The following is a 27,640-nucleotide window of genomic DNA, read 5'->3' on the forward strand; positions in this document are numbered from 1 at the left end:
TATGGAGACTAATGGAGCCAGTTGGTTTTCAGATTGCCGTGAGAGCCAATGCCCCCGGCCACTCATTGGATGTACTGACTGGCATAGCTGTCTTTTCAAATCCATCAACAAAATCGCTCCCCAACACACTCTCCACCTCCACTCTAAATTAGCACCCTGATACACCATAGAACTATGGGGGATGAAACGGGAGCTGAGACAGCTAGAACAAGTGTGATGATGGACTTGTGACAAAGCTAAAAGAACATCTTATAGGATGTCTGTCAAATCCTATGAGATGGCAGTGAAAGCCACAAAGAAGGAATTCTATGCAACTTCCATTGCATCTACTAGCTCTTGCCCAGCTCACTATTTAGAATAATTAGGTCATTAACTTCCATTTCTAAGGAAATTCAGAAAGCTAATAATAGCGCAATCAGCGATGAGGTTTTTGTGGATAAAATCTTGTTGTTCCACCAGGACCTGCCTGCCAAAATTGCTACAGTATGTGAGTGAACTGGAAGCTCCTTCGGTATCTTCAGGTCCAATTCAGCCCACTCTCCCAGGACTAGGTTGCTGTGAAGCCCACCACTTGCTCCCTGGACCCATGTCCATCATGGCTCATAACATATGAAAGGGCACAAATGTTTAATAAACAAAAAATGTATTTAAAAGTGCAACACTAATACTCGTATGTTTGTAAATAAAATAAGATTCTGTGGGTGCATTATGCTACACTAAATGCATTTTGCAACTGGATTTTTACTGTATAATAGAAAAAATCCAATTGCGAAACATTATTTGATGTAGTATGAATGCACCCTGTAAGTCTCTCACGCGTGTCACAGCCAAATATGAACCATGTAGTACTCTCCTTGGGACTTCTTACCATTCAGATAAATAGCACAACATTAATAATTCCTTCCCTGTATTTTCGTGCAGAGTTACGTAGAGCCTAACTTAACCTGGAGTTTACCTTTAAAAAATAAACTGAAACATTTCAGTGAGTTTCATGATTGCGGGGGGTTTATTCGGCAAAAAGGATGAAAGAACGCTGAGATTTTTTTTTCTCCGCCTTGAAATGACATCGGACCAAAAAACAAGCAAACAAACCCTGAAGCGCAAGACCCCAAGTGGCATGCGGATTTCAAAGCCACTTCCGTTCCGTCGAGAACGTTAGCGCAGTACCACCGAGAATGCTTCAACTCCTTTACGTGCAGCCTACAACTCCCAGGGTGCAGCGCATCACGCGCGATGGGAGGAGGGAGGTACGGATCCAGCCGCTCTTGTCGGAGTACGCCGAGTCACTCTCGGCCTTCCCTGCGGTGTCTGCTGGGACCTGTAGTTTCAAAAGGCCGGACGGGGCTGCGTGACAAGCCAGTGGCGGCGGCGGCGGCGTCGCGGGCAACTTGAGACGACCGCTGTGGTGGCGAGGCTGCTTCCACACAACAGGTAGGCGCTACTTCTTGTCTCCCTGCCTCTCTCCAGCGAAGCCTCCCCTTCCTGGGCTTGGCCGCCTCTGTTTAAGTGGCTGCGACTGGCTCCGCTTCTTGGCGTCTCTCTGCCGGCTGGGAAGTGCGATGAGAAGGGAAAAGCCGAAACGGAGCAAGAGGCGTGAGAACTGCGGCAGCCGGTGAGGCGAGGGGTATCGGGCCCGGTCGGTGGGGAGAGTTGGCTTTTGCCTTGTCTGCCTTCCTGGGGTGGTAACGGAGACGGTGTTCTGCGGGCACTGCGAGGGGAACTTCTTCCTTCCTCCAGGTCTTTTCCTGCCCTCTCCGGCGGCAGTCCTTGGCGCGCTTACAGGGAAGCAGTTCCCTTAGAGTCATGGGACTCACGTCTGAGTAAGCATTCCCCCTCTTCCCTTGCCCCGTGGTGTCAGGTAAAGTTGTTCCCCTGTGCACGCTTACGTGAGAGTAAGCCCCGTTGAGCAAAATGGGAAAGGCGTGCTTGGAAGTAAATATGAGTGAAATTCTGCCGGTGTCTTTATCATGGCTCCTTAATGTTAAAGATTTTGTGGCATAAACTTCTTAATGTGGGGGCTGGGGTTATTTTTTTAAAGAATCAAAACAGCAGTTCCCTTTTTTAAAAAAAAACACGGAATTTGCTTTTTGGGTATCTTTTACCAACAAGATGAGATGATTGGTAAGCAACTAGCCTCGAACCCAGTGGCACGTTAGAGGCCAACAAGATTTTGGGAGGGGTAAGCTTTCAAGAGTCAGAGCTCCTTTCTTCAGATGCAAGTTGGAATGGAGATTTCTGAGAACATATATCTCAGTCAGAAGATGGAGGGGTGTTGTTGAGGTCATTGTTGACCTATTCAGTTGTGTTTTTGTTGTGTAATGGCATACTAACCCTCTCTGTCTCCTACCTTGAAAATCCTCTGGGGTCTCCATAAAACAGCTGTGACTTGAGGGCATTTTCTGATACCACATTGAGATTGAGTGTTGTTGCAATGCTAAATACACTTTTATCCTGTTTTTGCTTCAGGGCAGAATTCATCCTTCTCCCTCCTTCTTGTCAGCAAGCCTCTGAGGGTAGGTTAGGCTGTAAGTAACTGGTCTAAGGTCACCCCTCAAGAAGGATTTGATCGGTGAACCTGAGTCCCACACACATTCTAGTCAAACACTAGCCACATTACCACACTGACTGTAATGAAATAGAAAGCAACTTGTAAACCATGAGAGCAAAAGGCCATGAGATGCAAGAGGAACTTATCTTGGGTTCTTGTTTTTCCATCCCACCATTTGCAGTATTTTCCTGTGTGTTACAGCATGAAGGTATTGATACATATAGACAACACATCATGTATCTGAGGCAGTTCAGCAAATAATATTTAACTATTAGTATTTAAGCCCTGACAAACCTAATCTCAGACAATCCCAGCCTTGACAAGCCCCATCTCAGAAGCTAAGTAGGTTTGGCCCTGATTAGTATTTGGGTGGAAGACCACTAAGCAATTCCAAGGGGGTTATGCAGAGGTAGGCAATGGCAAACCACCTCTGAATGTCTCTTCAAAGCTCAAGGAGTTGGCTGTGACTTAACAGCACTTTCTGCTGCCACCATTTAAGGTGCTCCAGGACTGTTTTGTTCTTACTTTAATATTGATATCTCTCTTAAGTGGTCACAATTTAATTTTTTGTTACTTTGTCTTTTCATTGTCCTAATCATGGGATGTAACGTTTATGCTGTGGGTCTGATGCAATATCATGGTTTACAAGTCAGGACTTGACTTGTGAGCATGTGAGAAAGTTCTGATAAGATTTTTTGCACCTGTTTATTTTAATATGACTTTTTATCATTGCCTTTTTGTATGTTCTGGTGTTTCTTTTGAACATTTGATGACTGTTAGTTTGGAGAAAATTAAATCTGCATGTTAATTATGACTGAACTTATTAAATATCTTGAGAACTTTCAGGATTCAAAGGAGATTTCCTTGGGCAACTATTATGTGTATTCACAATAATTTGTTTTGTTAGCACATTTTGATATTAGTTAAGTAGCATACCTACATTTTGAGATTTTGATGTTCATCAAAACTGTAAAGGATGTTTGCTAAGTGGCAACTTTGGATAAGATCCATATGGATGTTTTCATGAATTCTTTATGGTTGTGTCCAGTTTGGTATAGTGGTTAAGTGTGCAGACTCTTAACTGGGAAAACCAGGTTTTATTCCCCACTCCTCCACTTGCACCTGCTGGAATGGCCTTGGGTCAGCCATAGCTTTCATAGGCGTTGTCCTTGAAAGGGCAGCTGCTGTGAGAGCCCTCAGGGTGGGTGTCTGTGTGGGGGAGGAAGATAAAGGAGATTCTGAGACTGAGATTCAGAGTGGAGGGCGGGATATAAATCCAATATCTTCTTCCTGTCAATTATTCATTATAAACCATGGCCAGTATCCTGCCTCTCCAAAGCTTTAATAGTTTTTCTTCAGCCTAAGGAGATTTTCTCAACTTAAATTACACTTCTTGTGGAAGAAGAACTAGTTAAGATGGAGGAAAAGCTCCTTAGGCTAGTGACTGGAATAGCAGGATATAGACCATTATTTTCCACTAAATTCTAAATTGGTGGGTCTTGTTAGTGGATGGATCCTTAAATACTGGGAGTGAACTGGCACAAAAAGCTAGTTTTATTACCAGGCCTGACCATGAAATCCAAAACATATCCCAAATAGGTCAAACTTAGATAAATAACATAAATGAAGTTCAATTTGCTATGTGATGTAGTATGAACTGCTTTTTTCCTTTTTTGCTCCTTTTAAATAGGAGTAATACTTGCTGATAGATTGCATACACTGTGCTACTTCTGGAAACTGCATGGGACCTGTTCCTATCATTGTGTAAGTACCGCCTGGCCAGCAGTTAAGTAATTGCCATTCTTCGAGTTATGATAGAAGGCATATGAAGCAGAGAGAGAGAAAAGGCGATCAGGTTGACAAGACAAGGGAAGAGATAGGGTGAGAGCAAAACACTGGGTTGGTGGAACACTCCAAGGCTTCTTTTTTCCAGAATGTCCTAGAAAGCCAGTTGCAACATTGAGGTGTGGTGGTGGAAGCACCTTTTCTGTTGGCTGTGGAAGTTGCAGCCCTTTCTCAAAGGGGTAACGATATAACAAGTTGTCTCTTCCCCACTTCTTTATTGGAACATCTTAAGAATCCCTCAGATTGAAAGGTTGCGGATTAGAAGGTATCTGACTTCAAGTTTGTTACAATGCTTATCTTTGTCCTGGTTTCAGGTGTGTGTGGTTAAGTAGGTACCAGTTTTTTCAGTCTCTTGTAGAGAACCCATTCCACAGCATGTTTCACTTGTGTCTGAAGTCCCCTTACTGTTTGAATTGTTGGGACAGTGAAAGCTTTGTGTGCTGATGCTGCCAAACTCAGTAAAGAGGATCAGGAGCAGAGAGGAGTGGAAGAGCATTGAGTGCATTGAAGACATACAGAGAGTGCTATGGAGTGTTAAATAAAAAAGTGGGGATCAGAGAGACCTGATGTGGGAAGAAGACAAAGTTGAAGGTTTGTTTGTTTGTTTATTTATTTATTTAATGATTTATATCCCGCCCTTCCCAGCAAGTGGCTCAGCAAGAAGGTAACGGGTGTGGAAAGAGTGCTGTTGAATGTGGGAAGATTTATGGAGAGAGATTTGTGGGTTGGAAAGATAGAAGAGGGGAGACTGAACAGTGGTACAGATCTGTCTTTGTGCAGCAAGGCAGAATAGAACACTCTGGGATTCAGAGAGAGAATGCTGTGAACTGGAGGAAAGGTTAACAGAAAATAGTAAAGTAAATGATATAAATTAAAAGAAAATTCAAAACAAGACTGAATTAAAATTATATTAACAGGAAAAAAATACTTACTTGTAATTAATGTAACAACATGACCCTTTTGAGCTAGGAAAACAAATGGGCCTTGATATGTTTTGATTTATGTACCCATGCTGTTTTGGATTACAAGTGCATCCAGTTCTAGAGGGAAGTACTTGGTGATTTATTCCATAGGGCTGACAAAATGGTGCCATAGTGTTTCATGGCATGTGATCATGCAGAGGTACAGGAATCCAGCCTCTTCATAATATGATAATCAGGTGGGAATCACTTAGAAGGAAAGCATAAATGCTGATTGTCTTATTTACTGCCTTTGTCTCTCAGAATTTTGCTTGTAGCATTTATTTTAGAATGAATAAGAGTTTAAGTTATTTGAAAGAGCATGAAGCTCAATTGTTGGATCAAATTAATCTACACTGACTTAAATAAGTCAGGGAAGGATGAGTGTGGTTTTTGGTAGGTTTTTTTGGTAGCTGGTTGAGTAATGATTGTTGCAGTGAAATCTGTGTCAAGCAATATATTAGCTGATTTACATTGAGGTTGTTCCACAGTGCCATGCTTATTTTTTTGTTCAACAACTTATCAAAATATTCAGCATTGCATGCTGTTTTTCACATATGCTAGGAATGAAATATATCTAAGACATACCTCTTTAAAGGTATTAAACTTATAATTTAAAAAAAATTATTCTGTGCCATGGGGAATTATCTTTGTGCTTATTTGTCCTTGTGCTTGGAGGCCATCTGCTTGGGGGTAAGACATAGCTTACTGTTACATCCCGATGAGCAAACCATAGTTTGAGGTTGGTTTGCAGTTCTGATTTGGATGCAGCACAAACTATGGTTTTCACTAAAGTGGAAGCCACAGCATTATGAAGGAAGGGACATATAAACCCAAAAGCACAAGGCTCATATCATGATCGCCTGTAGTTCAGTTTTACATCTGAAAACCATGGAATTGCAGATGTGTTAGCAGTCTTCTCACTTTTTTTTCCACTAAAGTTAATGCTGTTGTTATGATGTTCCTTCATGTGTTCTGCTTTGAGAGACAAAGCTCCCTTCATCAGATATCTCACAAAAGGGAGCGTTGACTCTCAGAAGCTTATTGTCTGGAAATCTTATGGGTCTTTAAGGTACTAGTGGACTTGTACTTCATACGTTCCTTTCTTCCTATGCCTTTAGATAAACTAGAAATAAATGACAGTTAATAATAGCTATTTATTTATATAAACAGTACATTTGTATGTGTCCAGTTCAGGGCATTGTACGTTGGTTTCTTCTCTTCAGTTTTACTCTCACAACAACCGTGTGAAATAGCTTAAGCTGAGATATAGTGACTGGCCCAGAATCACTTAGAAATCTTCCATGTTAGAGTGGGGATTTGGACTTGAGTCTCTCAGGTTAAGTACATTTTAAAGCGTGTTTATTTTTCTTCATATTGATATTTTTACAGAGTCTGAGCAGAGTTTGATGCTGAATGAAATGTTTAAGCAACTTCAAGAGTTGTCCCTTTACAGTCAAGGATTTGTTCTTCAATCTATGTGATTGAGTTAGGTAGACTGACAGCAGGACCGGATCTACATGTTTTTTGAGGGGGGGGGCAAAATTATAAAACAATGCCCCCTTATGGACCCATTCTATCTTATGGGCCCTTAGAATAGAATGGACTCCATACCCAATTTGGCACCCCTCCTCCCGGGGCAAGCGCCCCCTCTGCTCCCCCCTAAATCCGGCCCTGACTAACAGCATGGAGGAAGCATCACAAACTGGAAATACTTTGGCAAAATGTGATGATATAAAGCAGGGACCTCTGAGTTTGTGAAGATCAGGCAGGACAAGATAAATCACTGGTGCAAGCATTTAAGATTTTTATAAGACTAAATGGCATCTACTAAATCTAAATTATAAAGTATTATTTTCAGTCTGTAGATTTTTCCACCAAGTTTGCATAACTGTTTGAAATTATTCAATACCTTATTGTTGTATAATAAAAATATAACTGTGGAAAAGTAACCATGTTTTAAGACACAATTGTATTCTGAAATTCCCATAATCAAAACCCACTTCCTTTTCGCCTCCAGATATTTGAAGGGAAAAGTTAACGAATGATCGTTGTTTAAATTCTGCAATCAAGAACAGTACATGTTCTTAAGCTGTCTAATGAAGAATGGCTACCCCATACGTTCCTGTTCCAGTTCCCATAGGAAGTTCTACTTGTTTTGCAACGAATAGAAACCAAAGAAGATCATCTCTTGGGAGCATTTCAACAAGTTCAAGTTCTTCCAAAGGGCAGCTGGAAGACTTTTCTAACAATAGCTTTAAAAAGATGAGTGTCCCAGATAAAATTGGTGCTACTTCATCTCCTTGTAACAGCCCTCTTGTTAGGACTAAATTTGTTGGTATGAACTCATCTATGGAATACTGTACTCAACCCTCAGAAGATACCACACAAAATACAGACTCTGGGAGCTGGGAAGATCGGCCTACTACACCTACGATACTAGGGTATGAAGTGATGGAAGAGAGAGCAAAATTTACTGTAAGTTGTGGGTTTCTCATCTCAAATCCTTCCTTGTTTGAAGGTTTTGACCCCAGCATTTTAATATTTGAAGATTGTAGAATGTTTTATAAATCTTGTTCTGACTTCACAGTGAGCTAAAAAAAACAGGTATGGGATTCTTCCTAAACTTCTCTTTAATTATTCATTAGTTACCCCTGCTGTACAAGGCTCTTTGAACTTCTATAAAACTAGCTGGTTTCAATTTAAAAAGATAAATACTTCAGTTCTGCATACTTTGCTCAGCTCCATACAGGTAGCTTCAATTTTGCTTGATCACATGGGATTACTTCTACCATTCTTAACCTGATTCCACATTTTGGTTTTTGAAAGTTTGGAAGACAATGGCTGCTCTGAATTAGCAACACTATTTTATATAAGCTACAGCTTTTGTTAAGCTGACTGCATGCTCTTGTTCATTAGCTCCAGTCAATAAATTGAAAACTCATTATAATAAACAGAATTACAGTAGAAGGCAAGCTGCTAATAAGCGGAAAGGAAAGGACTCCGTCTAGGAAGTCATGCTTCTATGGAATAAATGCTAGTAATGTCTGATACCATAGTACCTAGATGTTTTAATACCTGTGTACTTGGTAACGTTGAAAAATAATACTGAACTTAGGACAATATTTCTGAATATTGGGTTGTATCCTACCATTCTACTCAACTAATTTAAGAGCCTTTTTTGGTGTAAGAAGATCACACCAGAGGAAGAGACTTTTGTGCTAGTGGTAGGTAGGCTCTGCATTTAGCTAGGCTGAGTGGTAGGATACAACACCTCCCATTGGGTGTTGCGATTCTTCTGATTGTGTTGGGTCAGTGATGATCCTTCATGGGAGCAACTTTAAAAACAACATATTCTAGATCTCTTCCCATTCATTAATCATAGTTTGTAACCCTAACTGTGCAATAGCCCATGAATGGATGAGCCTTTGATAACAAATATAAACATATGAAGCTGCCTTACACTGAATCAAACCATTGGTATGTCAAGGCCAGTATCATCTTAGACTGGCAGTGGCTTTCCAGGGTCTCAGGCAGAGGTCTTTCACATCATTTACTACCTGATCCTTTTAACTGGAGATGCCAGGGATTGAATTTGGGACCTTCTGCACACCAAGAAGGTACTAGACCACTGAGCTACAGTCCTTTCCACAACAGATTTGAAGTTAATTGCTTTTGAAAATGTAATATACAGTATTTCTGTGGTTATCAATATATGATGTTGACTTCTCTGATAACATGCAGATCATCTCTTCTAGGGGTTCAGTGCTTGCCTCCTAGCCCTGGATGCACACATTCACATAAAAGTCCCCTGTTGCACTCCATGGAGGAAAGCAGCAGCAACTTTTGGCTGATAGGGTTAAAGATCTCTGGCAGTTCCTTGTGAAGCAGGGAATGCAGTAATTTAGATATTAGTTTTATTTTCTTATTTCTGTAACCATAAAAATTAGCAAATTCTGATGTTAATTCACTAGATTTTCAGTGGGAGTTAAAAGTCTGATGTCTTAACCATATTCATATGGATATAAGTGCTAATAAAGCCAGTGACACTTGCTATTGACACAGTTATAATCAGATTGTAAAGTTCTGCATAATTTGTGGAAATCTTCTGAGCTCATGAAAGAGTTTTTAAAAATGGAAAATCCAAATTCCTTCTTCTGGCACCAGTTGGCTTTCTGAAAAATACTACACTTGCAAATACCATGCCAGCCATATACATTCATGAAACAGATGTTCGTTTTTCAAACTTTAGTAAACATTTGGCAAGCTTTGATCACACTTGTTCTCTTCCTCAAATATGTTTATGTCAGCTTTTCAGTAATGACATTGTAATGGTGTAAGTATGTTACATTGAGTACAAGATTTAGTGATTTACTTTAATAGATTTCTGCTTAACAGGTTTATAAAATCCTTATTAGGAGAAATCCTGAGGAACACTGGGTGGTTTTCAGAAGGTATGCAGACTTCTCCAGGCTTAATGACAAGGTAAATAAAAAGGCAAACATGTCCTGTTATAAACTCACCATATAAACCTTCCTTTTGTTTGTTTGTTTCTTTCTTTTGGTAAATTGTCAGGTTTTAAAATATGAATGGTTTGTGATTGAGAAGTATTGGTAATTTATTATAGAAATATCTTCCAGTTGGGGTTCCCTGCTTCCAGCTCCTGTTTCCAGCACTGCTCCAGTGACCAGTAGAAAAAATAATTTGTGATGTCGCTTCCAGATTTTCTCTGTTTGCCCCCCTCTACACGCCCATCAGTTGCCAGGCTGTACCTCAGAATGCTTCCTCCTTTATCTACCAGAAGTGCTATAACATGTAATTATCATTCTACAGAGTATTTAACTTCAAAAACATTATAAATCTTCCTGTATGGTGGGGGGAATGTGGTAATTTTTCTATTCCTTAATATCTCTAGATAATACTTATGACTTCCTTAATAGCTCTGTATAATTCTAGTGAAAACCATGCAGTAAGTTGGATCCAGCCCTTATTCAAATGGAAGGTGTTTTTTTCTTGTGTAAGCATGGTTTCTGCAGTTTCTCCCATCCACCAGCAGTCTCCTGTAACACATCTTGCACCATTCCCAATTCTTGGGGGGTCTCTACATCTTCTGTCATGGACCTTATGAGTCTCTTCAGTGACTCTGAGGATGGGGGAGGCTGTAGAAGATATGTTCCATCATTAAAGCTTAGTTCACAGTTCTTAGGATTTGCCTAATAGATGTTTCTGGAAATGGTCGCCTGTCATGAGCTAAATGATAATGATTGTGTAGTCCTTCAAAACAGTCAGATTTCCAGCTAACTTGTCTGCTATTCTTTTTGTTGCTTGTTGATGAGAAGTCGATGGAAATGGGTTTATATCTTGGTGGCTTTCAAATAGGTTACGGGAAGCACAAGAAAGACAATGTAGGATCCAGTATGCAAAAGTCATTGTGCAATTTTTGTTCTTGCTAATACTTGTCAGTATAACAAAAAAAAAGGGAATTCTATTCTGGGAGGAATTTTCCAGGTGTCTTGCTTTGATGCTTAGATGATTGTTTTGATTGCTTTGATGATTTACCCACCCGGAGCTCATTTTTGGGGATGGCAGATTATAAATCTAAAGTAATGAATAAATTAGGTCGGCAGCTCATCCTGTAAGAAATGCAGTGCTGGGAGACTCCTATCCAGTGGGCTGACCAGTGGAGTCTGGAGGCACATAATTTTATAATGGTATTTGAAGAGCCAATCCAAAACCAAATCATGACTCTCTCTCTCTATTACAATACTGGCTAGAAGCTGAAGCTTCATTAGTTTACTGCTGCCTCTATTTATTTCTTTTCAGAACCTTGTCATTCTATTCCTTAATATCTCTAAATAATACTAAATAATAATAATAATACTTCCTTAATAGCTCTGTATAATACTAGTGAAGACCACGCAGTAGGTTGGATCACTGTTGATGAGAACATTAATGCTAAGGTGAGAGAGTCACAACCTTACTTAGTAAACACTCTCCTAACTAGATGCAAAGAGGACCAGTGGCTGCCTTTTAAAAGTAGTTTAATGTCCCATGATCTAGCACTCTTTGCTTCAAAATACTATATTTGAATATAGATCTGTTAATGGGTAGCAACTGGAGGCAGGGGAGAGAGAAAGAGTCGGGGAAACATGGCTAGTGCTAACTTAAATTCTATTTAAGAATACAGAAAACATCTGACTCCTTATTCTCATAATCTCCTGGTATATTTTTTCAGCTGAAAGATATGTTTCCGGGTTTTCGACTGGCACTTCCACCAAAGCGCTGGTTTAAGGATAATTACAACCCTGACTTTCTGGAAGACCGACAGCTGGGACTGCAAGCATTCCTACAGAATTTAGTTGCTCACAAAGACATTGCTAATTGGTAAGTGATGCCTGCCTCCCTCTTCCAAATGTCTGTGGTTGTCCTAAGAACCTTACATATATTAAGAGTAATCTGAGCTGTGCTATCCACCATTCTGAATTTTATTATTGCCTTTTCTATGTACCACTATAAGTAATTAAATCCTTTTTAAAAAATAAGGAAGCTAAGAGATCTTAAAATTATGGTGGGAAAACACAATAGTTTGAGAAAAGGAATGGAACTATCTATTTCACATTATTAGGTTCCAGCAGGAATTTTAGGTAGAATGGTCCAGGCTAGTCCAATCTTATCATAGAAGCTAAGCAGAGTAGGCCCTGGCTAGTATTTGGACAGGAGACCTCCAAGGAATACTGGGTTGTGATGTGGAAGCAGACAATGTCAAACTACCTCTGAACATCTCTTGCCCTCATAGTCCTTCAGGGTTGTCATAAGTCACCTATGTCTTGATGGCCACTGTGTGACACAGAGTGTTGGACTGGATGGGCCATTGACCAGATCTAACATGGCTTCTCTTATGTTCTTATTAAAAAGAAGATTGTGTAGTAACTTGAAAAAGTTGTAAGAAGAGGACTCTGACTTGTTTAATATATAACAGAAATTAATAATTTGTCACTATGTACTCAGCCATGGGAGATCACAGACTCCCTCCTTGCCCCATTCTCATGCTTAGATTATTATTTAAAACATTGATAGAGCTACCTGTTTTCTGGAAAACTGAAACCCGCTGTGTGTACCAAAAACTGTACTTCTTAAAAAAATCCATAATTAAAATAGCAAGTAATAACAGATGTACCATAGTCCAAGCAGTTGTCCTTCCACAATGAACCATTGTTGCTACTACGTTGTGCAAGGCAAGCACTAATCTTAATTTTGTTCATTCAGATATAACAAATGTGTTTGTTATGAGAAATAATTATGCTGTGCTTGAGGGGAGGTAGGATGAGAAGCAGAATGAGCCCAAAGATCCTCATGATCATTCACCAAGCATCTTGCATTAGCAGAAAGTGTTTAGCAGCTGAGGAACGCATGACACAATAGAGGACAGCATTGCACAAGAAGGGTATGGGATCCAAGCTGAAGTAATCGTGCTGAGTACATTCTGCTTGGTAAAACGGGATTTGAGATGATAGAAAGCTCTGCATTAGTGAGAAGTTGGACTCCCTGTTCCACATTTCGTAATGGTTTTGCTACCTTGGAATATAATCTACTTGTCAATGAGTGCACACATAAACATGGTGTAGGATTTTTTTTGCTAAACATATATGCACTATTATGTTTGGAGAATAGGGGAGGAAGCAGTTCTAAATCTAGAGCTTTGATTTTATTGAAAGAGAGAGAAAGTAGAGAAGGGGCAGTTTTAATGCAGTGTAAGTAATAAAACTAGAAGTGGTAAAAATTCCAAGTTGGAACTAGCCCTACAGACAGTTGCTGTTGGAAAGCACCTACCCCATGTGTGGTTGCATGAAAGGTATACCTAAGGTTTATAAGGAAGTGGGAAGGAGAAGGAGCTTGGGATCCTTAATGGGAGATGCTGTGGCATAGATGAGAAAATAAAAGCGCAGTTGGGAAAGAGACCATCCCCGGGAGCAGAAGAAATTAGAGAGGAGAAGAAAATCTGTGAGAGAATAGAAGTGCTGCGAGGAGGTTGCCAAGCTAGCTAATGCTTGCGTTCAAGGAAGGGTTGCCAACTCTGTGTTAGGAAATTCCTGAAGATTTTGGGGGTAGGGCCAGGAGATGTTTGGGGAAGGACTTCAAAACTGCATAATCATAGAAACCAATTTCCCAAGCAGCCATTTTTTTCCAGGGAAACTGATCTCTGTCATCTGGAGACCAGTTGTAACCCAAGAGATCTCCAGCTATCACATGAAAGTTGGCAACCATAGCTTGAAGATTTGGGATGAAGATGGAAGCAGGGACAGTTATGAAGCAGGAAAGCTAGAGTTGAGACAGTCCTCTAAAAAAGGGGGAGAAGAGATTGGATGGCTACTGGAAGTCAGCCATGAGAGGAAGGAAGAGGCTTGGAATTGGAAGTGGATAGGTGAGAGAATGAGAACACACAATTGTCTGGGGTTAGAGAAAGAACCATACTTTGCCTGGTCTAGAAAGGTGAGCATAGTCTTGGTACTCAGGTGCACCAGCATGATAGTTTAGGGCAATTCTTGTGGTCAGCTGACAAATTCTGGGCTTCAAAAGCCCTCCCTATACTCTAAATCATCAGTCCCTAACCTTTTAGGCACCAGGGACCAGTTTTGTGGAAGACAAATTTTCCACGGAGTAGGGGGGCGGGGGCGGGCGATGGTTTCGGGATGATACTAGCTGTGCACTTTATCTCTATTAGTTTGATGTGGTGGTTAAGTGTGTGATCTCTTATCTGGGAGAACCGGGTTTGATTTCCCACTCCTCCACTTGCACCTGCTGGAATGGCCTTGGGTCAGCCATTGCTCTCACAGAGCTGTCCTTGAAAGGGCAGCTTCTGTTAGAGCTCTCTCAGCCCGACCCACCTCACAGGGTGTTTGTTGTGGGGGGGGAGGTAAAGGAGATTGTGAACCGCTCTGAGACTCTGAAATTCAGAGTGGAGGGCAGGATATAAATCCAGTGTTGTCTTCTCCTTCTCCTCCTCCTAGTAAAAGGTAAAGGTAGTCCCCAGTGCAAGCACCAGTCGTTGCTGACTCTGGGGTGACGTTGCTTTGAGATCAAATGTTCATCTAGTCCAGCATCTTATTTTCAACAGCTATTGCTGTTTCTCCCTGCAATCTGATATTCAGAAGTGTTTTATATCTGATCATGAAGAGTTCATGCATTGAAGATAAATTCATACCTCATTATCAAGTAAGGTTGTAAAACAGTTTAAGAAAATTTAAAAGGATAGTTTTCATAGTTGCATATTGTTTGTTGTAGTCCAGCCAAGCGCTGTATACCCACAACTTACCTTTAAAAGCCCAATTGATATTTTAAATTCATTAATGTAAGTAAAGAATATTGTATTTTTTATCATACTTCCACATAACAGCTTTGCACTACTAGTCACTAGATACATATTTGTGTATCAAAATTGAGCAGTAATTCAGAAGTCTTGTCTAAAAGTGTTATAGAACAAGTTAAATCAAGGGTGAAGAAGAGCACAATGCTATCCTATAATGAGTTGTTTTTAAAAAGCCATTTGCAACCTCATTCCACAGAATTTCAAAAGAGCAGTTCAACCATGAAGAGATGGTCCACTGTAAATACATTTGGGAAGGGTCAGCTATTGTACCTGTCAAATGAACCAAAGTAGCAGATTTGTTTCTGATTTTTAGATTGATTGGTTGGTTGGATAAATGTGATGAATGGAAAACTATGCTGGCTTTAGTTTCCCCATCCACTGCTAATTGAGAAGTTTAGAATCCTACAGATTTGATGATGATGTAATAGCTTCCTGGTGACTGTCTATGTGTTAAAATATAGCATAGATACCCCATGGAGAGCTTTCTGTTTTTAGGGCCTTTCTATGGGGCGGGAGGGGGGTATTCCTGGATACCTCTTTATCTGTGGAGGCCCAGGTTGCCACTGCGAGGGCCACCTTTTTCCATCTGAGGCAGGCCTGACAGTTGACTCCCTACCTCACCCCCCATGATCTAGCCACAGTGATTCATGCAACGGTCACCTCCAGAGTAGACTATTGTAACTCTCTTTACGTGAGGCTACCCTTGATCCTGCTCTGGAAACTCCAGCGGGTGCAGAACGCTACAGCCTGGTTATTAGCATCAAGGCCTATATGGGCGTGGATGCATCTGGTGCTGCGGGAACTGCACTGGCTTCTCCTGGAGTATCGGATCCATTTCAAGGTGTTGGTCCTTACCTTTACGGCCTGGGGCCTGCATATCTCTGGGACCACCTGTCCCCATATGAGCCCCCTCCCTGGGCCCTGATGTCAGCTGCACAACATCTTCTTGTGGTTCTAAGGACACCCAACTGACTTCAAGAAGGTCCAGGGCCATTTCAGTCCAGGCCCCCACCTGATGGAATGAGCTCCTGCTGGCCAAGTTTCACAGGGCCTGTAAGACGGAGCTCTTCTGCCAGGCTTTTAATTGATCCAGCAGGTGTTCCCTGAAGTCATCACTTCCCCCAGCACCTTATCAGCTCCTTACCATCTAGGTGCTTAAGTTATGTTGGATACTATTTTGATAATTCTGTAATTTTACAGATTTTGTAATTATGATATTGTCTAATCTGGATGTGGTTTGTTTAATATTTCTGTAAGGTTTTTAATGTTGTAAGCCGTCCAGAGCCCGCTTGTGGGATAGGGCAGGGTATAAATCGAAAAATTAAATTAAATTTCAGCATTCCAGCACCCTGCAAAAAAAAAATAATTTACTTGCTTATACCTTGCCTTTTTCTCTAGTGGGGATCCCAATGGCTTACATTGATCTCTTCTCTTCCATGTTATCCTGGAAATAATCTTCTGAGTTAGGTTAGCCAGAGGATAGGTGACTGGCTGAAGGTTAGTTAGCAAGTTTGCATAGCAGAGTGGGGATCTGAACCTCAGATCCTTGTTTGCCATTTCAACCCTTACACCATATTGTCTCTGTCTCTCTCTGAAACACCTTTTGCAGTATGCTGCCATGCCACTGGGTTACATTTTGAGTATCAACCATGCTAGTTTCCTTGTGCAGAGGGATCCTTACTTTTTCTGCAGGAATTCTGCCACACAGCCTTCTGCCAGGCAGTAGTACGCTAGAAAGTATATAAAAGTGGCATCTAGAGTACTGGCAATTTAAAAGTTGAACTATGATCTGTGTAATACAGTGGTTTATTTGTTTTGTTTTTTTAAAAAAGAAATTAAAGGTTTGTTCACCCCAGTAATTAAGCATTTTAGGCCTTGTAAATAAGTCCACAAGTTACTAACCCATATAAATGTTTATTAATTCAACTGCCCATGTGAGTGCTTCTGCAAATTATTTGTCTTGGGGAGAAAGAACTTCCATATCTGTGGGAAACATTGTCCCTCAGAATAGCAGTTGTTAACAATTATTGTGTACATGCAGAATGGGTTTTAGATAGAGGTATATGGATTCAATGCAATAAATATTGGGCTGCAAAAAGCTGCTTTAGCATACCCATAGGTGGCATTGGAAGGGACTGTCCGAACAGCTGTGATGGTCTGTACTTTAGAACAGTGGTCCCCAACCTTTGTGGCACTAGGGACCAGTTTTGTGGAAGACAATTTTTCCATGGACTGGGGAGAGAGGGTTGCGATGGTTTCAGGATGATACAGTTGTGCACTTTATTAGTTTGGTGTAGTGGTTAAGTGTGTGGACTCTTATCTGGGAGAACTGGGTTTGATTCCCCACTCCTCCACTTGCAGCTGCTGGAGTGGCCTTGGGTCAGCCATAGTTCTCACAAAGTTGTCCTTGAAAGGTCAGCTTCCAGGAGAGCTCTCTCAGCCCCAGCTACCTCACAGGGAGCCTGTTGTGGGGAAGGAAGATAAAGGCAATTATAAGCCGCTCTGAGACTGAGATTTGGAGTGGAAGGTGGGATATAAATCCAATGTCATTAACATCATCATCTTCTTCCATTGTAATATATAATGAAATAATTGTACAACTCACGGCTCGGTTGCTAATAGGCCATGGACTGGTACTGGTCCACAGACTGGGGATTGGGGACCCTGTTTTAGATGGTTATGAGTGCTGTATAAACAAGTGGCAGACTGTGAAGGGTTAATGCCTCACAAAACCTTGAGTGACAGGCTGCTCAAAGGGATTGAATTGGTTAGCCTCAGTTGAGAAGTAGTACTTGGGAACTGACTGCCAAGGAGAACTCAGTTGGAGCTTAGCCCGAACTGAGGAGAGTTTAGTGCTGACTGAGGACTGGGAAGGTTGGCAAAGAGGGAGTGGGAGGATTGCTGAAAACCCCCTTTGGGTCCAGGAAAAAGGATAGATCTTGTAGTTTAGAGAGGCAATTCCCTGCCCAGTTGAAAAAGGAGATAGCTCTGAAGAATGGAGTAATCCCTGGTTTGTATAGAAAAGGAATTTGGGTATTTTGTACTTCAGTGCTGCCTTCTGAAACTTGAAGAGTAAATTAAAGTCAAGAATGTATACTGGAGTATTTATCAGACACTGAAAATAGAGCCTCTCTTCTCAAAGATTCAAAGACTCTGTGAAAAGTTTAAAACTCTTATTTGCTGAAAACATATTAACTGGGATGTAGTGCCAAAGGAAAGTTTTAAAATTGACTTAATCTTTCAGGATGCCTCCCTTGCAGCCAGAGGGTGGGGCCACCAGCTGCAGGTGATTAGTCCCTGAGTCTAATGAAGGCTGGTGGTTAGAAAAAGAGTCTTTTCTCCTAATGTAGTGCTCTTAACTACTGGTTCAGCCAAGGAGTAACAGTGACCTGAGGGTCAGTTTGATGACTTTAAACCCTGAAAGGTGGTTGGACCACCCCAGGAGGAAGTTCCTAAAGACTCCGGTTTGTTTGATCTTTTGCCTGCAACCCCAGCGTTGAGGTAATAGCTAGTTAAAGTTTTGTTGTTTTCTTTCACACTGTGTTGCCCTGGTAAATAAAATTTATTTTAAACTTTTGTTAACCTGTTTCTGGGTCAGTGACTTGCCTGGGATCAGTATCTATCAGCCCTACTTTAAGAAAAGGTAAAAATCATAGCCAGCTTTGGGGGAGCTGGAAATTGTTGAGCCCTTTAGGGGGAAAATTAGGGTAGGCTGGGCCCTAGGCCTAAGCTAGCCTGGTGGCAGCAATAAGACAACGTGCCCTGGCAATAAGTCTTAGGCTGGCCTCCCTCTAGGGAGTGGGGAGGTTTGGAGTTTGTGAATTTATTAAATTACCTCAGAGTTGTTTTTGATTCACCTCAGGCATTGTATCCCTTATTTCACCTGACCTTTTCCTCTCTGCATTGAATATAATATTTTGTTTTATTTTTGAACTTTCAAAAGTCTCTCAAGTGCTGTTTTCAGAATATAAATTAAGGAGGGGATTTTGTCTCTTCCCTCAAGTCCCTGGGCTGAGCCAGTATCAAAATAATATAATAGGGTGGGATAGCCATAAACCTTCAGATAAGAAGAAAATAGATATAGAGGCTGCTCAGCTAGAAAGGAAGGAAAAATGGAGGGGAAATTCTGCCTCTGAAGAAGGGAAGACGGCAAGATCACCATGACAAGCACGTTCTCATGTTTCATTTATAGTTGCTTTTGCATCTCCTCTTAGATTGAGGAGAAGAATTGCTTTTATAATTTTCAAATATTGGAACCCCTTTGGGTGCCTGGAATTAATTGGCTTTCCTTTGATTCCTAGAGAATGTTACATTTTTTATTCAAATTCATATCTATTTATGCCTTGTGATTTAAAAACTGTACATCTGGTTGCTTGAATCCTTAAGTTTTCACTGGCTCAAGTTGGGGTGGGTGGGATTTTCACTGATTTTCCTCTCTCTGGAGAGAGTGCTGATTTTCCCCAAGCTGTTCTTGAGGCAGGGGTCCCCCATCTCCCATGAGCAGTATTTTGGGGTCTGGCGGAAGGGGGAAATCAACATGGAAATTCTAGGCCAGGATCCAAGCTGGTAGGTTTCTTGTTAGTTCATCTTTACTTTGACTTTTCTTTCCCTTTTCGAACAGGTTCGCTGTTCAACACACACATAAAAACACAAGTAAAAATATATGAAAACATCTATTAACTCAAGTAGCTTAATACAGTGGCTTTTAATAGAACAAGTTGCCACATTTCAAAGAAGCATTGTATTTTAATATGCATATTCTTTGGACTATTATTCTTTGAATGCTAATTTCTCTTTTCTGCCACCTCTTCTTTCTAAGTCTTGCAGTAAGGGAGTTTCTTTGTTTGGATGATCCACCAGGGCCTTTTGATAGCCTGGAAGAGAGCAGGGTAAGTAATCTGTTTTTACAAAAGGACTTTAACTGCACTCTTAAGTATGAGCTTTTCCTTAACAGTGTTCTGTAATAGGGCTGTTTTTTTAACAGAAGAGCACATATTTGTTCTTTGTTTACCACAGACACAAAAATATGTCTCCTGCATGGGAAAAGATACAAAATGAATAATCCATGGATTGTGCATTAGTACCTAAAGAACACCAGATATGCAGAAAGACAGAGCCAGTAATGAAGCAGAGATTGCTGAAAAGACAAGGAGGCCGAGTGCAGGAAAAGAATGAGGAAGTAATAAGAAATAATTATACAGAAACTTACATTCTTCTAAAAATGTCATTCCATTTACCTCACTTGTCATTTAGTATCTATTAAACTGAATGGTTACTTCTCCCTTGAATTTGTTTCTTCCTTTGAACTTTGATGAACTTACCACGTAATGGGTATCAGTCTGGATGTCTCAAACTGAACCCTTTCTGTGCTGTTAATTCTGGTTTTCATCTGTTTTGATCTCAGTTACTGTAGTGTTTTCTTAACTGGCTCATGTTTCATATTGGGAAATATTTTTTTCCACATCTATTTATTATAGTCTGTCCTCTCCACTCAGAGTGAAATATATAGACCTTCATTTTATCCTCACAACAGCCATGAGAGGTAGATTAAGCTGAGAGTGTGACTCACCCTAGATAACCCAGTGAATTCATTGCTAAGTAGGGTTTGATCCTGAGTCTTACTAATGCTAGCCCATCCTCTTACTGCTGCACCACAATGGCTCGTATTAGTAACATGTAACTGTTTACTCTCCTAATGTATTTGTATTGCTGTAATCTTGCCTTGAAAATCTTGTCCTGCTTATGTTGCCCAGATTGCATGCAGCCGTTGGTGTTATCATTTTGATTTGGGCATCTGATTTTGCAAAATAGTGCAGAACCCAATTAAGTGACTTTGTGAAATGAAAAGACTATTCAATTAAAACATTATAAATATATGCAACAAAGTAGCATATTTGGATGGCTTCCACCATAAGTAAATTATGGAAAAAGCTGCTGCTTATCCAGTGCATTGATTTCAGGCTGTAAACTTATAATTTACTCTTGAATCACATACCAAGTGACTCATTTTAATGTGTCTAATTGATCTCAACCAGAATAAATAGTTTGAATATGCTGCAGTAACACATGTTAAGCCAATTAATGCAGATTATTCTAACATCATTTCAATTAAAGTGTGATAATGTCATTAAGGTTCTTCAGTGCCTATTCATTTTGGCAATGATGAACTTCATATTGTTAAAGGCTTTCCAGAGTTAAGAGGTTATCTTTTCTGGCCCATTATGAACATATGGTTAACTGACAGTATCCTAAGCAGAGTTTATACTCTTCGAAGTAGGTGCCCAGTAACACCTTTAAGACCAACAAAGTTTTATTCAGAATGTAAGCTTTCATATGCATGCATACTTCATCAGACAATTGAATGGGGTACAGTGAGCAGAGCTACATATAGCTGGTGGGCAGTGGTTAAGTGCAAAGTGGTACAAAGTTAGAATTCAATGGACTCAGGGGTGTAGGCTCTGTTTAGGATAATACTGTGAATGGGCTATACTGCCAAATGTGAATTGCTGCCAAGAATCACTAGTTTCTTTTGCTAGTGGAGTAAATTGCAGAATGGTGGATTCTCTATTGGTGCTTCATAATTTCCCATGCTTAGATCCTTGTATTTACATAATGCCTTGCCGTAAATAAAGGACAGCTCAGAATTTTGCATATGACAAAACAGAGAAGGAAAAATACATAAAGTATAAAGGATTTGAGGGTAATCTGGCCAAAAGGTTTCTAGAAGATGTTTATTTGCTTTTGTCTTATGAACCACTTTAACTTTCTTGAGTTCATATTCAGTTGCCCAGCTTCTTGTACTATTGGGAGACATTGCTGTAAAAATTAAATTTGTATCCAATATAAGGCTGCTAGTAGTAATTTTTGTTTTATTTATTTATTGGTCTCCTATTAAATTTATGTGAGGATTGGAAGAATCCTTTGTACATTTCACAACCATTATCTCCCAAGTGTCCCCCCCCTCCCCCCGATGTTAAAGGTACCCGTTATCTTTTATTCTTTCCAAACCAACTTTATCCTCTTTGATTAACATGCTCATGTTTGAAGTTACCGTTCTTAAAACACAATGATCATAATTAGGCACACTGTTCCACCAGGGCTAAATCTCTTCTGGTGGCATTTTTCAATGTCTTTCATGATAACTGAAATTAAGATAAACAATAATTTACCAATTTAGATTGGGAGTCGTCATCATCTTGGGGAGCATCATCAGCTTGAGCGCTTCTTCCATTTTCCTTCACACACACACCTTTATTTTTTGTCTTACGACATGAGGCTTTTCCTTTTGAATTCTTTAGATGAGTGCTTTAATTTTGAATGTTAATCATTTGAATTTACGTTTACACTTGTACTCTCGTATAAAGGGTTATTAAGCATAATTTTATCCTTGACAAAGATGCTGAACAAACTGTTAGCCCTAATCTCAGAAGAGTGTTCTAAACAAACAAATATCCAAGCTAACTTCCTTGCAAACTGGTAGAACATGTTACGTTTGATCTTGTTCGTTAAGGGAACTGTATGCCTGAACACAATACAGGATGTGTGTTCATAAGTTTATTAATCAAATTAAATAAACGTTGTTTGACTTCTGTTGAAGTCAAGCAAGGCTTATTAGAATTTTTTATGATCCAAATTTTTGAACACAATTCAGTAAAATACCATCTATTTGAATATGCTTGCAGAAGAGGTCACTAGTTCTCAAAGATACTAGTTGTGTTGGATTGCCTGTTGGTTAGTAATTCCATTCATACTTTTTCAAGCTGGTGTTTTAGACTGGTGTAATCAGAACTGGGATCTTGTGAAAGAAACAAGATTGTTAATTAATGATTTTGAAGAATACTGAACATAGGAGCAGAATAAGTTAGCTTAAAGTTTTTGACACACCAAAAAAGTCAACTTATGATGGCTTTTCCATATTACTACCTGCTAAAAACATTAAGTTTCTTTGTGTAATGAAATCAAGGAATTATGTGTTTTGATAACATTAAGTTTGTTTTAAAATATCCATTAAGCCAACTATGAATAGGAAAATAATTATACCAATGGCATTCTTCACATAAAACTGTTGTAACAAAAATCACTAACTTTCTTATAGGCCTTTTGTGAGACTCTGGAGGAAACAAACTATCGCCTGCAAAAAGAACTTGCTGAAAAACAAAGGGAAGTGGAAGCTCTAAAAAAAATATTACATGAAAAAGAAGGCTACATAGATGCTATGGAGAAAAGAATTAGGTAAAATGAAGGAAAATGCTTGAAAATTTTCATCCCAACCGAAGAGACACCAAGGGACTGTGCAGATGCACAGTATAATCAGTTGTTGCTGCTGGTTCATACCGGATTAAAAGTGGCTGATCAGACAGCAACATCTGCCTGCTGGTATTAACTCGTAGTGCCCCCCCCCCCCCAATCCTTCTCAGAACCAGATTGTTTTGTTACCTGCTCCTTTGCGGAGTTTTTTGAGTTCTCTGGTTTCACCTTGTAGTTTCCCCATCTGGATAGTTCTCGACCAACTTCCGGATGTCTGAAGGCTGTCCTGGAGCAAAAGGATCCTCAGACATCCGATTTATGGTTGCCATTTTAATACTTAGGGATATGCACATAACTGCATAACCACATAATTTTAACGTACCCGCATAATGTGTGCATGCACATAATGCATGCGTGCACATGATGCACATAAAAGTGGAGGAAAAAAGAACTGCGTGGTGCCATAGTGTGGACGGCAGAAGATGGTTTCACCGCAAAGTGATTCGAATTGCAGTATGGCAGTCTGATCGATAATATCTGGAACAAAGTTATTCGGAACAGAACCGGATCAGTTTAACACGGACTCAACACGCTGTGTGAACAGGGCCCAAGAGTTTCTGAAGCAGCCTTTATACTTCAACCCTTCCCAAGGCATTCCCTTTGTAAAGCCATCCCTCGGAGGCCTGTGGTGAAACATGCGACACAGCTGAAAGAGCGAATCGGGAAATCCCACTGTGTGTATGTGTGTTAGAAGCACTGGAGTGCATGCCCAGGGCTATTGCAATCTCAGCCTTAGCAGCTGATACAGCATATGTGTGCTAAAGTCAGCAGCTGATAATTTTTGAGATTGGAATAGAGGATAGAAAACAACAGCATTGGCAGCTATACCAAAGGAGAACCTTACTGATGTGTACAGCAGTATCTTTTCCCGAAAAACATTTTAAATCGTAGCTTGGAGATGAAAACCCAGTGAAATAAATGAAACTTAATATTTTTCCAAGTAAAACTTGGTGTTCGTATCAAGAACATATTTTTATCAGATGCAATCAGATTGCCAGTGCATATTGGGGAGTGGGCTGTAATCCATGAGAGCTTGTATTAAGATGCCAAGACTGTTCCTTTTTAAAATGTTTGTGATATTTTTATACTATTCTATTGAAAAGATCATGCCGCTCAGTACTTTTTACTATTTGCCAAGTTGGGAGTCTGTTGGGACATCTCAATTTTTTTATAGGCTGGGGATTCAATATTGCAAGCTGTTGCTTGCAAGTGGGGGGAAAAAGCAATTAGAGCATGGTTGTTCCTTAGCAAATTGTTGTCTGAAAGCCAGTACAGTGGTGAAAATACAGTTCTATCTGCTGAGGTCTTTTCAAGGAAGATTTACTTGGGTGCTTTATTTTCAAGCTTAAATATACTTGCGTTAGATATGTATTGATTTTTATTTTCAGGGATTTAAATGTAAAGGAAACAAAGTCTCGTAAGCTGTCAGGAGAAGAAAGTGAGTGCAGTGGAGAAGTGGAATCTTCTGCAATAGAGGCAGATCAAGGTGGCCTGGGTGAAGATAATTGGTAAGCCAGACACTTTAGTTTTGATTTTACATTGTTTGTCCAAAATGCGTTGACCCTGCAGGAATAATGCTCAGTCTTTAAGGTCCATTCACTTGCATTAGTGGTGCAAGGAAAATTTTCTACAGGATTGTGCCCTTTGGTGGAAAGCTGAGTATTATTTTAGAAGAAGAAGAAGATTGCAGATTTATACAATCTTCTCTCTGAATCAGAGACTCAGAGTGGCTTACAATCTCCTATGTCTTCCGCCCCCACAACAGACACCCTGTCACAGCAGCTGCCCTTTCAAGGACAACCTCTGTGATAGCTATGGCTAGCCCAAGGCCATTCCAGCAGGTGCAAGTGGAGGAGTGGGGAATCAAACCCGGTTCTCCCAGATAAGAGTCCGCACACTTAACCACTACACCAAACTGGCTCTCTACGTTTACTTGGTTTGAAGCATATCTAATCTGAGTATTTGAGGTAGGCAGTTCACAAATAAAACTGAAAATATAGATATGATAGAAACAAGAAAATGAGATCCAGAAAACTGATCAGACATGCTCAAAGAAATATCAAAAGCAGCAGTAAAAAGGTAACTAATCAGAAGCTCCCATCTCCTCAGCTTTTCTTCCATGAATAGCAGGATACAAGGGGTTTACAACCTGAAAAACAGCCCATAAACTCCTGAATTCTGTTCTTCCCAAAGGGTTGTTAATGACTATGAACTGCCCTCAAATTTTGAGGAAGCTTGTTGTGGCTCATCATTTCGCAACCTTTGGTTTTTGAACTCTGAGTTGGCCAAAATTTGTGACAAACTTTGGTTCATCGCTGGTTTCATCATCCCTACCTCTTCAGTAGTTCCTTTAAAAAAAAAAAAGGTCCAAAGTCTTCAGCTGGAAAATTGTTGCAAAGGTTACACATGTATAACTTGACTGGCTGTGAACCAGCTTGGCAAGGATATACTTATTGATTGTATCCATTGGACCAAATACAGGAACAACAGCCTGATTTGGGGGGAGAAGTTTCTGTATGCTGTTGGCTGTGATTAGGATTGCACTAACTTTCCGAATGTTGTAAGAACAATGAAATGGATATAAAGCATCTTGTAGGCTTTATAACGGCAATCTTATCTCCCTCCTGCTGCAGTTCAGAAAAAGCGAATGAGGAACCATCATGGAGTAGTTCAGTGGCAGAAGATCCTGTACCAGAAATTGAAGTTGCTGAGGTAGCATGTGCCGTAGATGAAGAGATGTAAATTACCCCAGTTGCTGTTACAAAATAATAATGACAATGACTGAAGCAGTTGGAACAAAAGCATATAATAGTTCTGAATCAGGTACAGCAGGTAAGAAGGCCAGTCTAAGTAAACTTCTAGCATAGGAAGTATATGTGCTGCTTTGATTCATCTGTTATCTAGCCTTTAGATATATTTAATATATTATATGTGTGTGTGTAAGTTCTGGTTAAGGCCAGCTCAAATTATGCCTAGAATTCTAAGTAAAGGACAGAAATGTTTAGCAATGTGTAAAGGCTAAAAGGTCAAATCAGTAGAGACCAATCATGTTTGTTTATCATGTGACACATTGCTGCAAGTCATATGTTTGCTACTAACAGATGATACATCTTGTATAGGCAGCATTCTGGCATCTATTATATTTTTTACAAATTCTTTATATAGGCATATAATTTTATGCTTTTGGAAAGATAGTTATGCCATCTAGGCTTAATAAAAGAATGTGATCAGTTTTGGATTTTAAAGTCATAAATGTAAATAACTGATACGTAAATTTTTAATGCATTAAAAATAGGAATGCTTGCAATACCAAAAGAATGTTTCACAAATGGAAGTGTGATTGAAAGACTTTATGATGAAAATCAACTCAGTGAAAGTAAACTGTAGAACCCAACCACACTGTGGATGTTCACCTGTATGAGGAAAAGTATAAAAACTGATTAACTTTTATTTTTATTAAACCTTCTGACACTTTTGCCACAATGCCACGTAATCATCAAGTCAACAACTTTGCCTTATATAAAGAACACTACCTCTTTGTTGCTGATGCATTGCATTTGTTTATCTGTATATTGTATGCAGATAGTTTGGGTTCTTAAGACCATGGTTCTCCTGCACAGTTAATTAACTAGGTAAAATCTAGTTGCATTTTTTTCCTTTTTAAAATTACGGACACATGGGAACTTGCTGTAATGTGTTTGTGTAGCCTATTTTTCAATTTGTATTAAATCTAACAGTGCACTTTATAATAAAAAGACTTACTGTGCCAAGTTCATTGGCTTTTTTTTTAAAGAGTTGGACCCTTGAGATTTAGGAAGGTGGGAAAAGAATTGCGTAGCTGTACCTTCTTGTTATTTTCCTTGTTCCAGGCATTTGTTTGGGTCAGCTTTATGAAATCTCCAAAAACTTCTGGACAGCAGTTGTTTGCTCAAAGTGCCTTGTTTTGTCTGGTCTTCTGGTAGGAAGAATGCTGTTTTTGTTTTCCTCTGTGCAATATACTCTTTTGTTCTGTTAACATGCAATCACAATGTGCTGGAGGATTTTTTCAATGCTCACTTTATATTTTGGAGCATAGGGACAACATGTAGAACTGCATAAAGCTGTCTGGGAAAATAAACTTTTTGGACATTACAACTTTCCTTGTCATTTCTGTTGAAATCTGTGCTTGACAGTAAGCTATTGGGGTGCACATTGATTGGCATTAATGTAGACTGAATGAATTAATAGTGCATAAAAAATTTTTAATGTTTGCTTGTTCCTCTCTCGAAATAAGAGTTCAGTATACTCCTCTTTCAGTTTCTGATTACTAGCTATAATATATAATACAGTCTTCTGTTCTTGAACAATAAATAGCTGGGAGTATGCAATGGGAATTTAAGTACATTAGGTAGGTTTCAGGCTTATAGTTTGTACTTCTCATCTAGCTGATCAACCAGTTTCCCTGTTTGCTCTTTATTTCCTGAAAGCCTCATCCATGCCAGCTCAGTTAATGTATTGTGCAAAAATGTCAGGCAAAAATGCTAAAGGTTACTTAAGACGTGTTATTGTAAGAGCAAAATTTTGCCCCATTTAAAAACTGAACAAGTTGGTCTTATTAACAGTTCAATCCTGAAT

The 27,640-nt window shown here is 39.8% G+C and overlaps 1 protein-coding gene across 4 annotated transcripts; it reads left to right on the plus strand.

Moving 5' to 3' along the window:
• Positions 1 to 1,218: 1,218 nt before the first annotated feature.
• On the plus strand, positions 1,219 to 27,157 carry SNX16 (sorting nexin 16). Of its 4 annotated transcripts, XM_060243570.1 has the most exons (9): positions 1,292 to 1,431; positions 4,239 to 4,312; positions 7,373 to 7,830; positions 9,751 to 9,837; positions 11,588 to 11,736; positions 19,539 to 19,608; positions 22,815 to 22,951; positions 24,415 to 24,534; positions 25,660 to 27,157. In XM_060243570.1, the coding sequence occupies exons 3-9, from the start codon at positions 7,459 to 7,461 to the stop codon at positions 25,766 to 25,768; spliced, it is 1,044 nt and encodes a 347-aa protein (XP_060099553.1). In that variant the 5' UTR covers positions 1,292 to 1,431; positions 4,239 to 4,312; positions 7,373 to 7,458; the 3' UTR covers positions 25,769 to 27,157. The 4 variants fall into 4 exon arrangements, with proteins under 4 accessions (XP_060099556.1, XP_060099553.1, XP_060099554.1 ...); XM_060243573.1 differs by lacking the exon at positions 4,239 to 4,312 and having other exon boundaries at positions 1,219 to 1,431; XM_060243571.1 differs by lacking the exons at positions 1,292 to 1,431; positions 4,239 to 4,312 and having other exon boundaries at positions 26,322 to 27,157.
• The last annotated feature ends 483 nt before the right edge of the window (positions 27,158 to 27,640 follow it).

Source organism: Heteronotia binoei, chromosome 7 (assembly GCF_032191835.1).
Source record: "Heteronotia binoei isolate CCM8104 ecotype False Entrance Well chromosome 7, APGP_CSIRO_Hbin_v1, whole genome shotgun sequence".
Taxonomy (NCBI): Eukaryota; Metazoa; Chordata; class Lepidosauria; order Squamata; family Gekkonidae; genus Heteronotia; species Heteronotia binoei.

What these genes read in the sequence shown, in the direction of transcription:
- SNX16 (XM_060243573.1), top strand. Translation starts at nt 7,459, where the DNA reads ATGGCTACCCCATACGTTCCTGTTCCAGTTCCCATAGGAAGTTCTACT. An exon ending in CACAAAGACATTGCTAATTG is followed by an intron (nt 11,737 to 19,538) that starts GTAAGTGATGCC and finishes CTTCTTTCTAAG; the next exon opens with TCTTGCAGTAAGGGAGTTTC. An exon ending in ATAGCCTGGAAGAGAGCAGG is followed by an intron (nt 19,609 to 22,814) that starts GTAAGTAATCTG and finishes ACTTTCTTATAG; the next exon opens with GCCTTTTGTGAGACTCTGGA.